The 19,354-nt window shown below is 44.0% G+C and overlaps 1 protein-coding gene across 1 annotated transcript in view; it reads right to left on the bottom strand.

Moving 5' to 3' along the window:
* FER1L6 (fer-1 like family member 6) overlaps positions 1-19,354 on the bottom strand; it is a 1,078,814-nt gene that overhangs the window by 514,993 nt on the left and 544,467 nt on the right. The window contains exons 8-11 of the mRNA XM_069621590.1: positions 11,499-11,655; positions 11,157-11,343; positions 8,203-8,395; positions 3,756-4,105 (exon numbers count right to left, since the gene is read on the bottom strand). Of these exons, the coding sequence (XP_069477691.1) occupies positions 3,756-4,105; positions 8,203-8,395; positions 11,157-11,343; positions 11,499-11,655 (887 nt within the window). The remainder of the gene's footprint in view (positions 1-3,755; positions 4,106-8,202; positions 8,396-11,156; positions 11,344-11,498; positions 11,656-19,354) is intronic.

Raw genomic sequence — 19,354 nt, 5'->3', positions numbered from 1 at the left:
TGAATATGAGAGTAATGATGAGCATGACTATGATAAGGATGAGAGCCCCCCTGGGTCCAGGTCCCAACACGTGACTTTGGAAACCAGGGAGGAGTAAGAGGAAGATGGGAAGGATGGCAAATGTACTTTCCCACCTATAAGACATCCCAATTGACATGAAGGTGTAAAGCATCACTCTGCGCCTGCCACAGCACAAGCCCCGCAACAGACAACACCAACCCCACGGTGAGAAGGATGCACACAGCAATTCACAACGAGCCAACTTGTAATATAGTGTATACCACTTGTCCATTTGCTCAGTCATCCCTGTGAAACTTGAGTTGTGAAAATGTGCATTGTATTGGCCACTCCAGTCATGGCTTTTCATGTACTATTATATTAACTGATTCCTTGTTCTTTTCCAAGATTGCAAATATCTAAACAGTTGCCTTAGAAAGCACACCATCAGTGCCAGGCCATGAATGACCACAACATGGCAAGTGTATACAACTGAGTAGTAGGCAGTTTACTTTCCAAGTAGATGTGATATCAACTCACATGCTCCCCAAAGCCTTAACATGTTGCCATCTACCCCATGCAGCTCAGTTAATAATGATACTGAATTCAGGGATGGTTTGATGCATCGGCCATACATCCCCAACAGGTCAACACACACATTCTCCTTTTTCCATCCATGAAATAAGTTTGAACAAGCCCATTCTTAGCTTAGATCGTTACACCTGATGCAAATGAAAAATGCAAATGTGTAGCGTATGAACAGTTTGAATATAATTCACGAGAGTACTGCTGTCAGAGGACATTCACCCATGGCAGCCATGCAGGGCAACCATGCATTGATGTGTGTGGTGATTCTGGTTTGGCCTACCTCCTTTAAGTCATGAACTCTTTGCTTAACTTATTCAATCCCCTCTTCAGGAGTGGAACCAGGCAGCTTCTACAACTCGTGAAGATTGTGTTTCTGACAGAACTGACTCAAGCTTCCCTTTTGCACCCTCTTGTCGAATACCCAGTCATTCACCTACAAGAGCGTAGTGTAGTGTCAAAAGAGGTGCCCCTCAATGGCCTCCTCCCCTGCTGCGTGCTTCAGCTCCCCATCTGACGGTCAATTGGCAATACAGGCAGTGTGTGGTTGCATGGCGCATCATTGACTTTCTCCTTTCCTGCCCTAATAGTGGCAAAAAACAGGACTAACACCTGTAAATACAGCAAGCAGATGTGGTGATGGCGGTGGTACTAGTGATGTGGGCACGCCCTTGCCTGTGGATGATGAAACTGGGACAGTATGCACTGAGGGCCTAGAGTCTTGGAGAGGCTGAGAGGGGATGGAGACTGTGGGATGCTTGTGCTGGTGTCCCAGGGGTCAGCGACAGGCAGGCTTGTCCTCATGTGAGGACACTCCCTTGTTGACCTCCCCACTGCTAGAGGGGGATTTAGTAGTAAGGGATCAATGGAATTGACCGGAGTAGTCATAACATGATTACTTTTCGTGTGATTGTGCTTTGCTCGGGTCCCCAAGGAGCAGCATTCTTGGGTGTACCCTGCTTCACTTGCTTATTTCATTTCTTTCATATCTCGGTTTCCTACTTCCCCGTCAAACTCCTCCCATCTCGAGGACTCATGGAGCATTCTTAGGACTATTACAAGATGGGAACTGTCTGGTCCCACCTGAAACCTACTTGGCCCTGCCTTGCCTCCGATATAAGAGCAGGCACAGATGCAAAGGCTTCAGTCTCTTCCCCCTACTGAGATATCCGCTGGGGCACCAGCTCTGTCTCCTCCACCAGTTGCTCAATGGTCTACTCTTGCACATGGTCGTACACTCACCCTGTATCTCTCTATGCCACCCAGCCTCTCTGTGGCACACTCTTCCTGCATTACCACACTATGCTCTCCAGCTTTAAAGGTAATTAGGACAGTTTCCAGCAGAAACTGTAATGTATCTGCAACAAGCCAAATGTACTCCTCCTGTATGCACAGATTGGCCTCCCCAGGCACTTTGAACAACTCTAATACAAGTATGCTGCCTCCTCCTGCCGTATGCTGCCTCCTCCTGCCGTATGCTGCCTCCTCCTGCCTGCACGGATTACGAGCATTGACACTGCCTTGGTCTTCTTCTGCAGAAGTGGTGCATCCTTCATGGTCAGTCCGGCCCTGTTCTCATATGGCAGTAACAAACTAACAATGCCATCTAGGGCTTTTCCTCTGCTACTTCACCCTGTAGCAGTCGAAACCCTCCACCGTCAACCCTGACTCCTGTCCTCTTCCTGAGCAATTGCTCAGCGACTCTCCCTTCTCAAGAAAGTGCTGCTCTGCTTGTGGATACCTAGCACCTATGATAGGTGCCTAGCAACTCCCGGGCTCACAACCAGAAGAGGCATACCTTTCACTTCACGGGTCTCCACCTGGAAATCATCAGTTTCTCCTCCAAATAAAATCCCTCCACTCCTTGATGACGTAATGCCCTTTCTTAGGAAGGACTAACACAAGTTAATAACACATATATGTGTCTGACTAGTGCAAAGAAATAAATGTGTATCTAGATCCGGGTCATACAAAGGAAGGTAACTCAAACAGGAAGGATCCGCTGGTTCACACACAAAGGGGTTTTTAGGTTTGACAGACCAGCAGGAATACAAAAAGGAACAGTTTTGTTCTTTATTTGCTATTATTTGGGGTTGAGCGCAAAATAAAGGAAATAAAATAAAGAAGTTTCAAGAGAAAGAGATTAGGAATAAAAAGAAAACATTATTTGTGTATGTTTTAAACGTTTTGAGGAGAAATAAAAGGTAAAAAGAATAGGGGTAAAGAGGAAAAGCCAGGTACATCTTTTTGTTGTTTTTATGAGTAAAAGTAAGGTTGAAAAGGAAAGACAACACGAAGGGGGGGGGATGCAAACATAAACAGGCGAAAGGGGTATCTGGGATAAGAAACCAATCCTATCTAATGCAATGATCATCAATGCCCTCCAAATCCCACCAAAACCTCTCTACAATGCAAGTTTTTGGCTTGCCACGTACACTCCTACTCCAGACTAACAGAGCCCAGAACCATAATGTGGAACTGACCTGATCCTTGTGAAGGGCTCCTCTCCCTGCAAGAGCCACAGCATTGTTCTGGGAGGCATAGGATCAGGCCAGTTCCACATTATGTTTCTGGGCTTTGTTCGGCTGGAGTAGGAGTGTCGGCAAGCCCTGCAGGATCCTGCAGGTACACCGCATGCAGGTGCCTTTTTTCGGTATGAAGCACGAGTAAGGCTGGGTGGATGCTTGCACAGCCTTAATGGCGGCTAACAGTGGCAAATGCACCAAAAATAGTCCTGGCATAGTGTGACAGAAGATACTGATATCATGGCCTTGTCTCCTCTTTATTGGTAGGGAAAAGAAAAATGATGCATTAAGCAAACCCTGGGCCTCATTACGAGGTCGGCGGTAAGGGGTTAACAGCGCCGGTAAGGATGCCGGTGCCGTTAGCCCCTTACCGCCGCATTACGAGGTCCCTTAGCGGGTAAAACCAGCCGCTCTTAGTGGGAGCCACTAAAGGACCAGGGAGCCTATGGGGGCTCGAATGGGAAAGGGGATGGGTTCCCTGAATGGGGAAATACTGGGTCCTCCAAGGTTGGAATGACCCGGTAAGTCCCCATTCAGGGAACCCGGACCCGGTATGCGATAAGGGGGTAGCCATGGTGCTAATAGCTACCTCCAACCTCGGAATGAGGCCCCATGTCCACTGGCGTTGCATCTGCCATGTACACTCACCTCAGGAGGCACATCAAAGTGTTCCACTTCCACTTGAGTTGAATTTGTCTTATCTGCCGCAGGTGAGGTTTTTGCATCTTCTGCGCCCTTTTCTCCTTTTTCTTTTCCTGTACCTTTTCCGGCTTTGGTATCCTTCCCAGGCAACTTTATTTCCTTGATAATCTTGGAAAACTTTGACTCATGTGCTCCTCCTGACAGGATCTCCACTGCAATTTCAACCAGGATGCGTCCCCGGAAAGAGACGCCTTCTCCGAATCCTTCATTAAGCTCCTGATGGTCGTCAATTAATGAGTGGTTCCGAGGGGACCCATACAGGTTGATCCAGGATGGTCCAAAAGTAGGAAGGAACCCTGGGTCGAAAAGAAAGGTACAAATCAATGATCAAATGCTTCACCTGGTCATTAGTGTTTCAAACTGGTCATGGATGGTATTACTTATCATTAGCACATGGAGATCTGTATTGCCTTCCTCTCAGCCAATCGGAATGTTCATAGTACAGTCAATACTGCTGGTATTAACTGCCTTCTGAACAATGTTGGGGGTAGCCTTGCTGTTAAAACCCGCAAGGCTACCTCAAAACCTGCAAGAAAATCCAGCACCCGCGAATGGGCAATTACCGGGGTATTTCCGGCCCCGCCGGACCTGGTAATTGCCCTTTCGCAGGTGCCGGAGCAGGTAAACCTGGCACAGTTAATTATCGTGCCGGTGCTCGAGGCATGGTGTGCTCATGGGTGCCTTTCATTCTGCCAGGTCAGACCTGGCGTATTGAAAGGCACCCACGAGCACAACTAGGAGTTTGCCGGTCCGGAAACAATGGTACCGGAAAACTTACCGGTACTGCTGTATCCGGACCGGCAAACTTGTAACGAAGCCCACTGACTTCAAAAGCAGACAGGGAAACAACAATGCAACTTTCTTTCAACGTAACATGGCAAATGCTTTTTCTTTCTTATAGAGAAGCTGTTTACTTTTAAACAACACCTAATGCATGCTCACGTTAAACCCACTCCTGTTCAACAAAGTTTGTTATTAAAATGCTTAAGTTATGAAGACAACCTTTCTTTAAATAATGACAGCATAAACGCACATTTAATTTGATAACGCATTGTATTTATTTTATTGTTAAACGGTTTCTACTTTACAACTACAACTCCGAAACCTATATTGCTATTACCAATATATGTCAATAGCCTTAAGAGCGAGGAGACATCAACACTTAGTATAAATGACCTTCACCTCGTGGCATAACTAGGGGTGGGTCATTTTCCCTCAATAATTGGCTATATTACAAGTCCATGTTCCTGGTTAACTGCATGAAATCTGACAGGCCTATTCACTCTCAGTGTTTTCTGTCTTTAGATTTTAATCTCCCAAAGTACCTAGCTTTACAAATTGTGACTATTGGGACAATGGAGATTAAAACAAAACACAAATAAAGATAAGGCTAATAGTTGATATGTGTTGTTCAAATGATGACTCATTAAATTACTCATGGAACCATATTTTGGCATGTTAAGCATAGTTTTTTTCACATAGAAAGCAGTGTTCACAAAACAATCGCTAATAATGTAAGGATATAACAACACATTTATGCATAGCAATTGCTTTTACTTATAAAAGCTCAATTAATAGGTGCTGTCAACCAACTAAAGTCTCCTCATTTTAGGAACAGACGGGGTATGTATGCAACGTTTGTTCTACCTGGGTGTGAGCCTGAGGCCTCCCGGTTACACACACCTTGCAAAAGCAGGCACTGAGCTGTGCAATCAGCTTGCAAACTGAAGCTGAAGAAAGAGATTAGTGGAGGTGGGAGCCTTTAGATCAGGCAATGCTTTTTAAGTATCTCTAACTGTTTATATCTGCATGATCCAGGCAAACGGTCTGTTTACATGCCACAGTGAGATGCAGGAGAGAAGAGGTGTCATTACGCGCAGTAAGTGGCAATGCCCAACTTTAGCATCATATTAATCTTATGAGCTGCAAAGAGGGCCATGCCATGCTCATGATCATGATAATAAAACAAGTGAGGTCCTCAGCAGGCTTCAGGCACCTGGACCAATTCCTCCTAACACACAGGGAACCTGTTCTTTTGCTGTCAGGTCTACAGTAGACACTATGGACCTGATTCACAAAGTGGTGCACTGGAAACAATGAGCAAATGCCCTGAACATGTCAGATGTCCACACTTCCTAAAATGGGAGAGGATTTGGGGATGCCACTAGCATGCAGAAATGTGATATACAAGGATTTCCTCAAGGGCATATCAGAAGTGTTGCAAGCATCTCCAGATGTGCTCCAGCTTTAGGTTTTGTGAATCAGGAAAGGTATCCGGTGCAAGCCAAGATTCTCATGGGCATCTTCTCATTTGCTGGAGTGCAAATATTTGCATTTCAGGCCCTACGTTGAGTTCACTGTACAAGACAGCTACTGAAGGCATTGGTGCAAATGGCCACATTACAATGAATCACTGGAGCTGAAAATATGCAAGGGCATGACATGATCTACAAGTATGTCATTGTATGCTATTTGTTAGCCCTTGCAGGATAAAGGGAAACATCCAATCAGTGTGTAGTTCTGCATACCAGATAACCACCTATTGTCGCAAAATGAATGAAGGCTATTCCACTGGGGCATTGGGATACTGGCCTGATTATCTGCTTCGGAAAAATGCAAGTCAGCAGGTTTGGGAAGAGGATAGGTTTGTACATGATCTCTCTACTTATTAAATTGCCAGCAATCATGCTTCAGTTTAAAAAGAATGATTAATGGTAATTTGCAAACATTCGCCAGTTTGCTAAACTACATCACCTTCCATTTCTGATTTCCTGTCAAAAGGATTTTTATCACTAGTCATTTGGAGGCGAGGATGCCATGGAAATCCATCCTTATCCCAGGTTGCTGTGCCACACATGTGCTCCAGACTAATCATCCTTCTATATCCTACAGCAACCTTCCTTAATCACTATCAGAAAAGCAGCTGCCGTGTATACATCCTAAGCTTAACACCTGTACTAGGGATCCCTAGGTAAACGGGCTGCTCTTTCACATATAAAAGGGACAGGAGCATCCATAGAGAAATGCATGCATTTTCCCTGGATGGAACAGGAAAACTCAAAGAGTGACTTTTCCATTCCATGTAGGGAATCCTGCTCAAAATGGCTCAGATGGGCAAAAAACACATGGAGAGTTTATCGGTATGTGTTTTACTTTCAAATCAATATGTGCTCATTGAAATACTTATAACACCATATCAACGTGATGACATTGTCTGTACACTGGGCAGAACTTCAACCTGGCACTATGGGAACAACTAGTATGGTCACAACATAAATGAGGTTGAAGTTTTGGCCATTTTAATGTTCCGTCACTTTGCATGTCCCCACACATGTTGTGTTTATGTTTGCACGATTTGTAGCATAAGATCCGGTAAGATCAATCACATGCAGGTCTTCCGCCAGTATGTTTAGGTCATTCGTGCTTCTAGATTTCAAGGAGTTGATGGAAGAAGGTTATCACTCGCATTCCGTGGTTCAAGTCATCTGGGAGCCTGTTCCACAGGCACGGAACGCCTCCCCGACAACCAGGGCAGGAAACTCCCTGGAATTTGCTTTAATTTTTGGCACTGGTCAGGGTCAGTCATTTGGCTGTTTCTGGATGTTAGGGTAATTTTGGGCAGAGGAGTTTGAGTCATTTTTGAAGCATTTTGTCCAGACAGTTGAATGTCAGCCAAAGTATTTTGAATCAGACCCTGGCCTCCAGGGGGAGCCAATGGATGTTTCTGAAGTGTCTGCTAACAGAGTTTTCCTGGGGTTTTGAGTGCTCGGGCAGTCCAGTCAAAACCATGTCACCTTAAAGGCGACACTGAAAATCTAATATTTGCCCAAAGCATTTGAACTTCAAAATGGGCCTTCATCAAACCACATCTCCTAAAGACTCCTCATAAAACACAACCCACCATCCAGTCTCTTCCATTGCCCCTTGCCGTGTACCATCAAGGCACCACCACCCTCCTTGTACCTGCATACCGTAACCCTTTCTCGGATGCATATTCCTCAAGGAAAAGGATCTAGGCATCCAATGTACATGTTCACTATTGCCATCCTGCTTTATGAGGAAGCTCTCAGTCCTATCACCTTTAGCCAGAAACCACTGCATTGTGGGTTTTGTTGCATATCCGCCAACAAATTGATAAATGGCTGGCAAGCCCAGGGAACAGAATCCACTACTTTTCTATTGCTAATCTTTATCATCTAAATGTAATCTTATTGGTGCAAAGAATATTGCTTTATGCACAAAGACTCAAAACCACTTGTAGTTTATAGTCCACCAATATTAATATTATCACTATAATTTTCTAATAAAAGAACAGATTTGAGCCTTCAATTCAGAGACATCTTATGGTTTTACAGAATGTATTTGTACGAGCCCCCCACTCCCTTCCGCCTACCTTTATCTCCATCCTGCTCATCGGAGATGGTCCTTAAATCGATGAAGTGTGTCGCCAAGGCCACGTCGTTCATGCTGCCTTCATCCCACACCTGAATCTTAACCTTTCGACATAGTGGCGGGAACATTTCCTTGAAGATAATCTGTTCATGCCACACGGGGTCCGCACAGCTCTTTATGGAAGCCGTTCGCCCCTGGAAGGAACATGTCAATATTGAGGTTAAGAATGATGTCGCACCTCTCTATGCACTGTTCCAGAATTTGTTACAATATTAATCATAGACAAACAGAACATTTGGTATTTTCCACAAAGCAGATCACAGTCAAGACCTAACATTCGTTTATGCCAATTTCAGGTTTGCATAAAGTACCTTTTTTTGATCCACCAACATGTTCACAAAAACCAATGGGCCGGCCGCGCTTTCCATGACCATGATGCCATACTGTGCCTGCATGACTGGCATTGTGACCAAGCCAACAAGCCATTTTGAACAACTACCCCCTACTGAAAAGACAACATTGACCCCAGACACAATAGGGAACTACTGACTCACTTCAAGTCTCCTCTATGTAAGATCCTATTAACATTGCATTCGTCCCACCTCAATAATCAATGGATTTCAATCTGATATTTAAATCCTGCCCATCAAATAATAGCCCCAACAACTAACAAACACCTCAGTAGTGGGTGCCTGTAACAAAACCTAGACCAGTAGAACAACATCACCATGGGCATGCTCCTCCCCCTCAACCGCCCATCGCATAAGATACTTTTCCTAACACCAATCTTTTAGAAAGGCTGCAGCATCCCTCAGACGCCACTGGACCAACCAGCGAGAATGGCTGGTCTAATAAGCTTTATGCACATCATTTATAAAGACCCTATTGACACATCCACTTTTACACATAGAGCCTCATTCCGAGTAGGGCGCAAAGGGATACCGGGCACCGTTAAGAACATCTGTGCCGGTAATCCCTTTGCGCCCTATTCCGAGGTCTCTTAGTGGGTCCCTTCCTTAACGCCTGGTCTGACCAAGCATTATGGACGGGACCCGTTAAGGGACTTCAGAGCTAATAACGGTTCCGTTATTAGCTACTTCCCCATTCCCATTGAGCCCTATGTGGGCTCAATGGGAATGGGGAATGGATTTTTCAATGGGGACTTACCGGTCCCTCCAGGGTCGGAATGGACCGGGAAGTCCCCATTGAACCAGGTCGGACCCGGACCCGGTATGGGAGGTAGTCATGGCGCAAATAGCGCAATGACTTCCTCCATACTCGGAATGAGGCCCATAGTCTCGCCCTTATGAACACACAAAAGCCACACAGCCTCTCATATTTCTCCTCTGCAAAGAACATGCACCTTTAGCAGCATGGCTCAAGATATTGCAGTCAGTGCACGCTCACCTCCACACACAATGGCATATATGGAGAGTGGGTGGGGAAAAAGCTGATTTAAACTGATAGACTCCAAGCTGACAGCATCCAGCAAGATCTCAGATTCCTGCTCCCTTCCACCAATCACCACCCACGCCCACACCTGACGTCCCTGTAGAAACACTCTGCAATAACTAGACAAATGATCTCAGCCATTGAACAGTAAACAAGTGAGCCTTCTCGAACGTAATATAGCTGAGAACATGCCCCTTCTGAAATCCACTGTGATGCTTGGCACAACAGCAGGCGAATCCAGAAAGTGTAAACAACATCTGCCCCAGTGTCTCTGATAACAGTTACCAGGATGCCAAGAAACAATGCATGGCACCTAGGCCTGTCTCATTCTTAAATAAAGGGGTTCTATCCCCCACCGTACTGTGCCAGAATATATTTGGAAGCCTTAGTCATCATCAAGTACCTAGACAGCACATCTGCTGAAATACATCCCCGCTTGCTAACTACCACCTCATCTCTTTATCCACAGCCGCGCAGGTAGGGGAGACAACGGGCCTCATTACGACTCAGGCGGTAAGGGTTTTACGGCGGCGTTAACAGCGCCGACCCTTACCGCCTGAGTACGAGGTCCCTTAGCGCCATGGCGGACTTAACACCTGCTTTTAGCAGGTGTTAAAATCCATGGCGCTAAGGGACCATGGAGTTAATTACGCCACCGTAATTTACGGTGGCGTAATTAACGCCTTCCCCATTCCCATTATGCCCTATGGGGCAAAAATGGGAATGGGGAAGGATAAATGGGGATTGGGGACTTACCGCCCCGCCAACCTCGGAATGGGGCGGTAAGTCCGCCAACCACCATGGCGTAAACGTAGTTTACGCCATGGTGGTAAAGTCACGGCCCAGGCGGTAATTTACCACCTGGGTCGTAATGAGGCCCAACCTGTGCCTTGAAGCAGCCTCCTTCTTTAAATCAGGCCTGTCCCAGGCCTCGTTCCATATAGGAAAGCAACAAAATCAACTTCTAATAGAAAAAAGCAATGGGCATACTGAACCCAGAATTGAAAACATTTAGTATGATGGTGAAGCCAACTTCAATGCTGTAAAGGTCATTCATGTACAGCCCATTAATGAAACAGCTCAGTTAGGCTTAGGTAATAAGACATTGGCCAGGGGATTTTTTTTGCTACCCTACGTACAGACATTCTGTCTCCGTCTCTTGGCATACTGTGAATAATAGAGAAAGGCAGCATTCCTGACTTCAATTTGTGTTGTTCTGAAATGAGTAAAAATATTTTTTATTTGTGGTATTTTTATTGAATTTCTATAGCGCTTGACACCTAAGCGCTGTACAAAGCAACCAGCCGTACAAATCACATGAGCAAATAATCAGTGTTTTTTATTGAGTAAGGGATATTTAAATGCAAAAGATATTTTCCTAGGAAAGGACTAATTGCTTTCACTTTGACACATATAGCATGGGATACACATATGCTATGTTCTGAAGCCTGCGATTCATTACACTTGAGCTCTCTGTAGCTCACTGAAAATAATAGTATTTACCATCTGGCCCGCAAACATGACCACCACGTATGGATCCACCATGTCCTTGCTGTCTCCCATGAAGGCTTTCGTCACGTTGGCCATGATGCTGGAGTTCATCTTCGGGAGCCCTTCCGCTCGGTAGAGTCGCACGTAGAACCTGGCCCAGGGCCGCTCAGATGGGAAGCCTTTTGGTATCAACAAATTCCTAAAAAAAGAAAATGTAAAATCAGAATACATTTTATTCCTATCGTGGAAAATGAAAGCAGTTTCTGCTAGAAATTAGATAGACCTGGACACTGCAATCAATATTTTACATGCCAATTATTTATGGACAGAAACCAAATAAAGAAAAATCATTACTTATCAATTTGTTCTTCTGCATCGCTTGCTTTCTGGACAGATGCGATGGAGTCCCCTTTCCCGGCCACGCTGATATCACATTTCAAGTATCCCTTCACTCCAGTCCGAATGTCCGCTGGGTCTGTAAGCACTGCCCACTTGTCACAAAACTGATGACCTGCAAAAAATGAATAATTCATGTACTTAATACCTACATTGTGAGTAACTTCATGAATGACTCAATGAATAAATGAGTGAGAGAGTGAATGGGTGTTTAAATTCCAAGTTACAACTTTATTTAAATCCCCGCATCACAATGTCCTTTAAGGAGAATTTGCCCGACTAGACGTTCCGTTCCAGATAGAAAATTCATACCATACCCGTAGCCGGAAGGTGTATACTGGATCCAGAATCATTAAGTCGTTCTGATAGCTACAGTATTTGCCAGACAGGAACTTTATGAAAGACATGAAACTTTGCAGGTAAGGGTTTCACAGATCCATGAAGTAGTGTTAAAGGTTCTCATCAATCAGAACCAGATAGAAAATGTGTTTAGCATTGTAAAACACTGGATCAAGGGGGTGATCAAATACTTAGGTGAGATGAAACATATAACCTCCATATTCAAGTAAGGAGTCAATGATGCCTGTGTCCATACAGAGAGTTTACACAGAGGCTAAACAGTGTTTGCATATAAATATATATATATAATGGAATATCCACAAAGACATGGTATGTCGGTAAGAGAAACTAGGGCAATGTGTGAACGCTGATCATATATCCGGTACCGAATTAAAGGTCAGTGGGGCATAAAGATTTTGAGATTAGATGGACCCTCCATGAAACGCTTTGATCTGATGAAAAGAGTGTATATTTATAATCACATCTTTGTCACATGAGCAAACTGGAATATTGTGACTACAGTCACACATGTAAGCCCTGAATAACCAGGTGAAGTAGGCATCTATTATTTTTGATAGTCCAGGCTGCCTTGCCAGTCCCCTCATTTCATGAGCACAACTATCTTGTTGAAACAAGCTTATAAACATTTTAATTGACCTCTGTATTTGTCAGTCTCTTCCCGGGTCTGTGTAATGTCGCCGCTATGATGATATCATGCACTACTTACAAAGGAGTTTCCAAAATGGTAGCTGCAAGATCTTAGTGTATGGCATTGGATGCTGGATTCAGATTGTAATTTCCTAAGGTAGCTGCAAAAGCGGGACCAGTTATTTACTTTTTATTTACTGCGATTTGGTGGCCTTTGATATAGCGGTGTCCTTTGCTCATAGTAAACCATCCCATTTGAAAGTTCATCAATAGGGATAGAGCAAATCTGCCTTAAAGGTCATGTTACTTGCTCTGTTTTTGGACATCTGGGAATAACGTTTATGTCTTTCATCTTGGTGTTACGCCTGCATAGATTTTCCTAACAGTGAGTAACCATTTAATGCCCTCAGTTGAATGAAATCTTGGCCAGCCGTAGAAACTACATATGTTAATAAAGCCGGGGACAGAAATGTTCTCAAAGAACTAGCATATGTTAACTAAGAAGGCAATTAGTTATTTTGCTTGCACTTGATTTGGGAATTTATCTCATCTTTGCCTCTTTCGATTTTAGCTGTGGACATTAAAAATGGAACATAAACAATGGGCCTCATTACGACCCTGGCGCTAAGTGTTTAACGGCGCCGTAAAAGGCTGCAGCGCCGTTAAACACTTAGCGCCTTACTACGAGGTCCCTTTGCGGGACCCGACCTTAACGGCTGGTCTAAACCAGCCGTTAAAGTAGGGACCCGCAAAGGCACCTTGGTGCTAAGTACGGTACGTACTTAGCGCCTTCCCCATTCCCATAGAGCCCTATGGGGCGAAAATGGGAATGGGGAAGGGCCATGGTTCAATGGGGAATTACCGCCCCGCCAACCTTGGAATGGGGTGGTAATTCCCCATTGAACCATGGCGGACCCGTTGCAACACCAGCACCAACCATGGTGCTAATAGCGCCATGGTTTAGCGCTGGTGTTGTAATGAGGGCCAATGTGTTTTCAATGCCTTTCCATTGCCAACCATATGCTTCTCAATTATCCCCTTTTTCAAGTACCACACATGGTTTGGCAAAGTCCTGACGAGGTGGGAAGATGTTATCCCCATGTGAGCCAAAGGACTATCATATAGACCAGACTCTTTTGATTGGATATTGTTTTTTTCTACGATATTTTGTGGAAGTGATGACGATCTGAACTCTTTCATCACTGTTGTTCGGTCCATGAGCACATACGTGAGATAACAGCAGAGATCGACAATGACATCATCTGTCATGGACAGGGGTGACTCTGAGTTAATATTGTTGTCAAATCTTGCAACTGCCGAATTTCATGGTTTTATGTTGCAATAAATTGGTACATCTTAACTCGGTATCCAGTCATTTTATCGCAAACATTACAGAGTTGTACATAAGAGAGCGGACAATAACACAGAAAAACACTGCAAACATTAATTACATAAATGTAGGGTAGTGGGGTAAAGGCTTTAAAATGGGTCGGGATGGGGTTGGGGTGGCGTAGTATGAGTAAAAAAACAGGGCACTTGGGGGAGACCCCCCCAAATAAAAATAAAATAAAAAAAAAACAGTCTTTTTTGGTGTTTGGCCCATGATGAAATGTACCCCTCTGTAATTGTGGTTGGTAAAATCACATATAGCGCTTAAATCTATTAACTCAAGGTTTTTCACTGAATACATAATATGATGACGGATCAGTGCATGGCTCAGCTAAGTTCAAGATGAATTGTCTATGGAGTTTCGGGAAATAACTTTTCTTAATAACTCTTCACGCGTCTGTGAAAATATCTGAACAAATTTCACCCTCAAATTTTGGCAGCGCTCCAGAAAATCCAGATAGAAAAAAATATATCTTGCATGGTCTTTTAAAATAGTCAAAGACAACACATGCCGACGTTTGATTCTGAAAGTTTATTTTTAAAACTATTTGAATGTATTTATAGTGGCAACTGATGCTCCCCCGATGAGAACTGTTCTGTGTGGTGTGTCAATGTACCCTATGTCACAACGGGGATACTGACGTGTTTTCCTTATATTGTCTGACATGCCAATAGTCACTTAAGAACTAACAGTGGAAAGTGGTATTTGTAGCGTGTGCATTAATAGCTGAACTGAAAGGGACGTCCTCGTCAAAGGTATGAGTCATCTCAGATTTAAAACACAGCCCAACTTGGTTGATTTTTGTGTTTATGTTTGACACACATTTCATTTCGAAAAGCTAGGAAGAAAGTGGATTACCCTTCAAATCCCACAGCGCTGTTTGTCCCATCAAGAGGGTCTCAGCCCACTTCCTGCCACATTTCAGGGGTTACTGCCTTAACCAAGTATGACAGACTGTGAATGTCTGTGAGCCATGGTGTTTGAGAGTAATATAAATATATAATAGTATGTCATTTGAATAGAAAATGAATTATAGCTGGTAAAGCATTAGATGTTAAACAAAGACTGATAATGAACACTAAATAAACCTTAAGCTGATGTCAATTGATTCTCGAATTAGAATACGAAATGTACACTGTTGACACCCAAAAAGTACTAATACCTTTTCATTAAGAGCTAGATGTGTCCTCTCAATTCTCCCAAACTGCTTGAAAGCTTTACAGGTCTGAATTAACCACAGCAAGCTCATGTTGGGCATAAACACATCTGAACCTCTCACACTAACCTTTCAATGTTCCTTTGCATTTTGTTCCTCCCTGCTCACCTGCTAATGCTTTTCGCATGTTTGACATCGTCTTCAAGGACAGACATAGGTTCCAAGATCATATCAATAATGGAATAGTATGTAACTATCACCTTGTGCTGATCTGAAACATTAATATCCATCTTTTGATCATCCATTATGCCTTTCTCATAAGAGCAATCATTTTCCCCAGACTGGACTATGTGTCCAGCTTTTACCTGCGTGCTTCTGCTACCCCAGGAAGTAATAGAGCACTGTATATCAGGAGAAGAGCTTGGATGGGAAGGGAGTTCAGGGCAAGAGGGGATCTCCAGATGAGAGAAATGCGGTTGTGTGTTGGGCAATCAGCAATTGGCAAGATGTTCTTTGAATAGTGTAGTCTTCAGGGCCTTCCTGACATGTAGGATAGAGGGGGGCAGTCCCATCTGCATCGGTAACTTGTTCTAGAGACAGGGTGTGTAGCAAAAACAGGTCTGTTTCTTGATTCTCTCATCCTGCAGTCGTTTAATTTCAGCCTGGCAATGTTGTGGCTTCTTCTTGTGTCTTGGTCTGGGAGATAGTACATTTCATGGCTAGGCAGAATGGTGTTTTGGTTGTGACTGCTTTGTAGGTGATGCAGAATCTCCTGAACATGATGCAGACTTGGAAAGGTCTAAATTATGCGATGGGGCACGATGCAGTGCCCTTGACAACTTTCTGAAATTCTAGGCCTGGAATGACAGCCTTGACTTTGTGGTGGAGCGCAAGCTGATACTATGCTTTTTGATGACTTTGTGGAGGAACGCAAGCTGGTAGGTCTTCTTGCCAATGTTTATTTTGAATGAGAAATCACAGCAGTAAGAAGTAACGTCAACAGATTTTGCACTAGGCCAGAGTTTAGGCATGAATAGGTCAGTGTACGTGCCTCAGCCATTTCTGGAGAGATTTCCTAGGTGAATGGATGTGGGATTTGTCAGGTTGAACTTCAGGTACCTACTTGACATTCATGCTTACATGAGGGACAGGTAGTGCTTGAGTGAATGGATATCATTTATGCAGTTTATCTTTAGGGAAACTTGTGCTTCATCTGCATATTGGTGTATCTTGATGTTGGTGTTGGTGAGGGGGTCCCCCGGAGGTTTCTTATAGAGGTTGAAGATAACAGGGAACAGGATGGAGACTTGTGGAGCTCTGCAGGTTACTGGGCAGGGCTGGTATCTGTTTGGGCCCCAGTGGATGAGCTGATCTCTGTTGGAGAGGTAGCAGTTCAACCACTGCAGGACTGTTCCATCAAAGCCCATGCACGTGGCAAGGATGGTGAAGAGGGATTCATCGTCAACTCTATTGAAGGCAGCAGAGAGTTTGAAAAGGACATGTAAGCTGGGAACCCATTTTTCCAGGGTGTTCAGAGTGCCACTGATAACTTGGATGGTGGTGGAATAGGTGTTTCATTGTGGTCAGAGACTGGATTGATATTCCTGCTGTTGGAGATAGTGCTGTGTGATTATTTCGTGCAACTTAATGACCTCAGTCTTATCAATCACTTTGCTGAGGAAGGCCAGATGTGTGTTGGTGCAACAGTTGCCCAGGCCCACCGGGTTGAGTAAAGGTTTCTTTAGCAGGGGTTGGATCCGTCCCATTTTCAGTGCATCTCAGTAAGTGCCTTGTGTGAGGGGTGCATTACTGACAATGTGAAGGGGTGTGAGAGCTTCATCTTTGATGACCTTCACACTGAAGGATGGGAGGTTGTTGTCTTTGCAACCAGTGCAGTTGAGGGCTGTGAGTGTGTTGATCAGGTCTTGTGGAGTAATTGTCCTCATTTCTCCATCTTCATACGTTGCATTGGGACCTCGGTGGTGAAATTGGAGCTTTGAATGTGTGCCTTATTTTGTCTATCGATACTAGGTGAAAAGATGGGAACACCCCATTGTGATATTCTTCTGACAATAGAACAGTGTTAATTATGCATGTTTCCCAGATTCATTAAGGCTATCATGCCTTATACAATTCAGTCTCAATTTAGATCTGTTCATCCACATCTACAATTCTCATATTTTCTCACACAGGGATTGAAGAGGGCTAAGGCATGTGTTCAACTGTTTCAGCACAGCCTTGATCCGTAAAGGGAATGTAGACCATCCCGTTGGGCATCATATACAGGTGGATAATCAGAGTAACCACAAGTGCATATGCAAAGAGGTCAAGCATGAAGCTTGTTTGATAAATGGCACCGTTATCGCATTGTGCATGTGAGCCAAATCACCACAATTTACTGTAAGAACATTTATTTTTGCGCCTCCAGCTACCCTTTCAAAATTGTAAAAACATTGCATATGTTGAATCTGTCTTCACTTCACGCCTTTAAAGGAATTCATAGAAAACACCAAACTATTGAAGAGCATCCTCCTCATGATGGGTTCCTCTTTTTAGGACGAAGACTCATTTTGTTTTGTAAGTTATGCTAATATATTAGACATGGTAATCCTGTACTTCACATCATCTCCTGCTGTGGCGCTTAAGAGGAATTTCAATAATTGCTCCTGAGACCTGGCCACTCACACCCTAGCTTCCAGTATGTCAAGCCCGCCTTTTCTGCCCACCCCACCTGTTTGTCACCTTGAATGTATTGTCTTGTTAACACTTCTTTTGGATTATCTAAGGCATGTATGATTTGTTAACTGGTAGTTATTGGGCCTCATTACAAGTCCGGCGACAACCCTGCCGGTGCTACCGATGGGTCGGAGCCAGACTTGCACATTTTACCCGCACCTGGCTTACCGGTAACACCAGGGATTACAACCTGTCCTGAAAGTCAGGCTCCGGTAAATTGTAATTCCCCATTCCCATACAGTCCAATTGGACTGTATGGGAATGGGGGCAATACCCGGGGGGTCTTGCCCAGAACAAGAGGTGAAGGACACTGGTTTTGATAAAGTACAAATGAGGCCAGCTAATGTTTTCGAAATGAGGGTGCTAAATTAGAAAGCAGGAGGCAAATGACAATAACAAAAAGACATGCGACCTGATCCAGACTTAAGACAAGTCAAATCTTCTGTGGACCCCATTAACATTCCTAAAAATCAGGATAGAGACCACGCTCAATGCCTTAGGTTAGAAAGAGTAGTGTGGATAAAGATAATGAGTGCATCTTAAACAGATATAATTTTCTAAAATGTTGCCACTGTGTCCCCTCTCTTCACCAAATTGAAACAGATGACCTTTCCATGATTGAGCATATGCAAGATGACAGTATGGATCTTGTGTACCTTCACCAGTGCTCAATTGTGGTGTAGAAATTATTGCTATATTCAACGACAAGTTTCCTTTTGCTGGGATTCGACCTAACAGATGTGATTGAGTTGGTAGCGGAAGTCTCTGAAAAACTAGCCCCAACTAACCCTGCAAGGATAAACTACATAGATAAGGAGTTGGTATCATCCGCAGCTGGGAAATATTCTGTGGGAAGGAGGACTTTAGAAGATGGAGGGCTTGGACCAATAGTGGCATTTTTAAGATAGAAGATGTGTGGAGGGAGGGCAGGATGGTTTCATTTGAGGATTTAGCTTATCGCTATGGATTGAGTAATAGGGAGATGGAGAGGTATAGGCTTTTGGAACAATGATTGGCAGAGAGACTACAGATGTTCAGTGGATCACTGAGTTGTAGACCTCAAATATGTGAATTATTTACTACTCCTCCAGGTTCGTCTCTACGTATATCAAATTAATGCCTCTACAGGAATGTATGCAGAGTTCTTGGGATAGATTACAAATGGAGTGGGTGTCAGAATTGGGAACTGAGCTGTCTGAGGAATTGTGGGAGAACCTTTGGAAGGTGACGGTGAGAGCCAAGGTAGATCTGAACCTGAGATATATTCATCACCGAATTTTAGGACGTATTTATCGGACGCTTGTGAGGATGAATGGGAGGGGATTAATGGATAAAGACTTATGTTGGGGATGTAATCGCTCAAGAGGGACTTATCTGCATATGCTTTGGGAGTGTGATAGAGTATTAGATTTTTGGAAGGACGTTTTGGATCGGATTGATTTGGTGGCAGGTATATCATTTCCTCAAACCATTGTGTCTGTCATCTTCCTCTCAATTGATAGTAGAAGTGGGGAAATATGGGATTCATCGGACTGGATTGTTAGG

This window comes from Ambystoma mexicanum, chromosome 5q (genome assembly GCF_040938575.1).
Source record: "Ambystoma mexicanum isolate Mex_15411 chromosome 5q, UKY_AmexF1_1, whole genome shotgun sequence".
NCBI classification, from domain to species: Eukaryota; Metazoa; Chordata; class Amphibia; order Caudata; family Ambystomatidae; genus Ambystoma; species Ambystoma mexicanum.
This window is presented reverse-complemented; position numbering and strand designations above follow the sequence as displayed.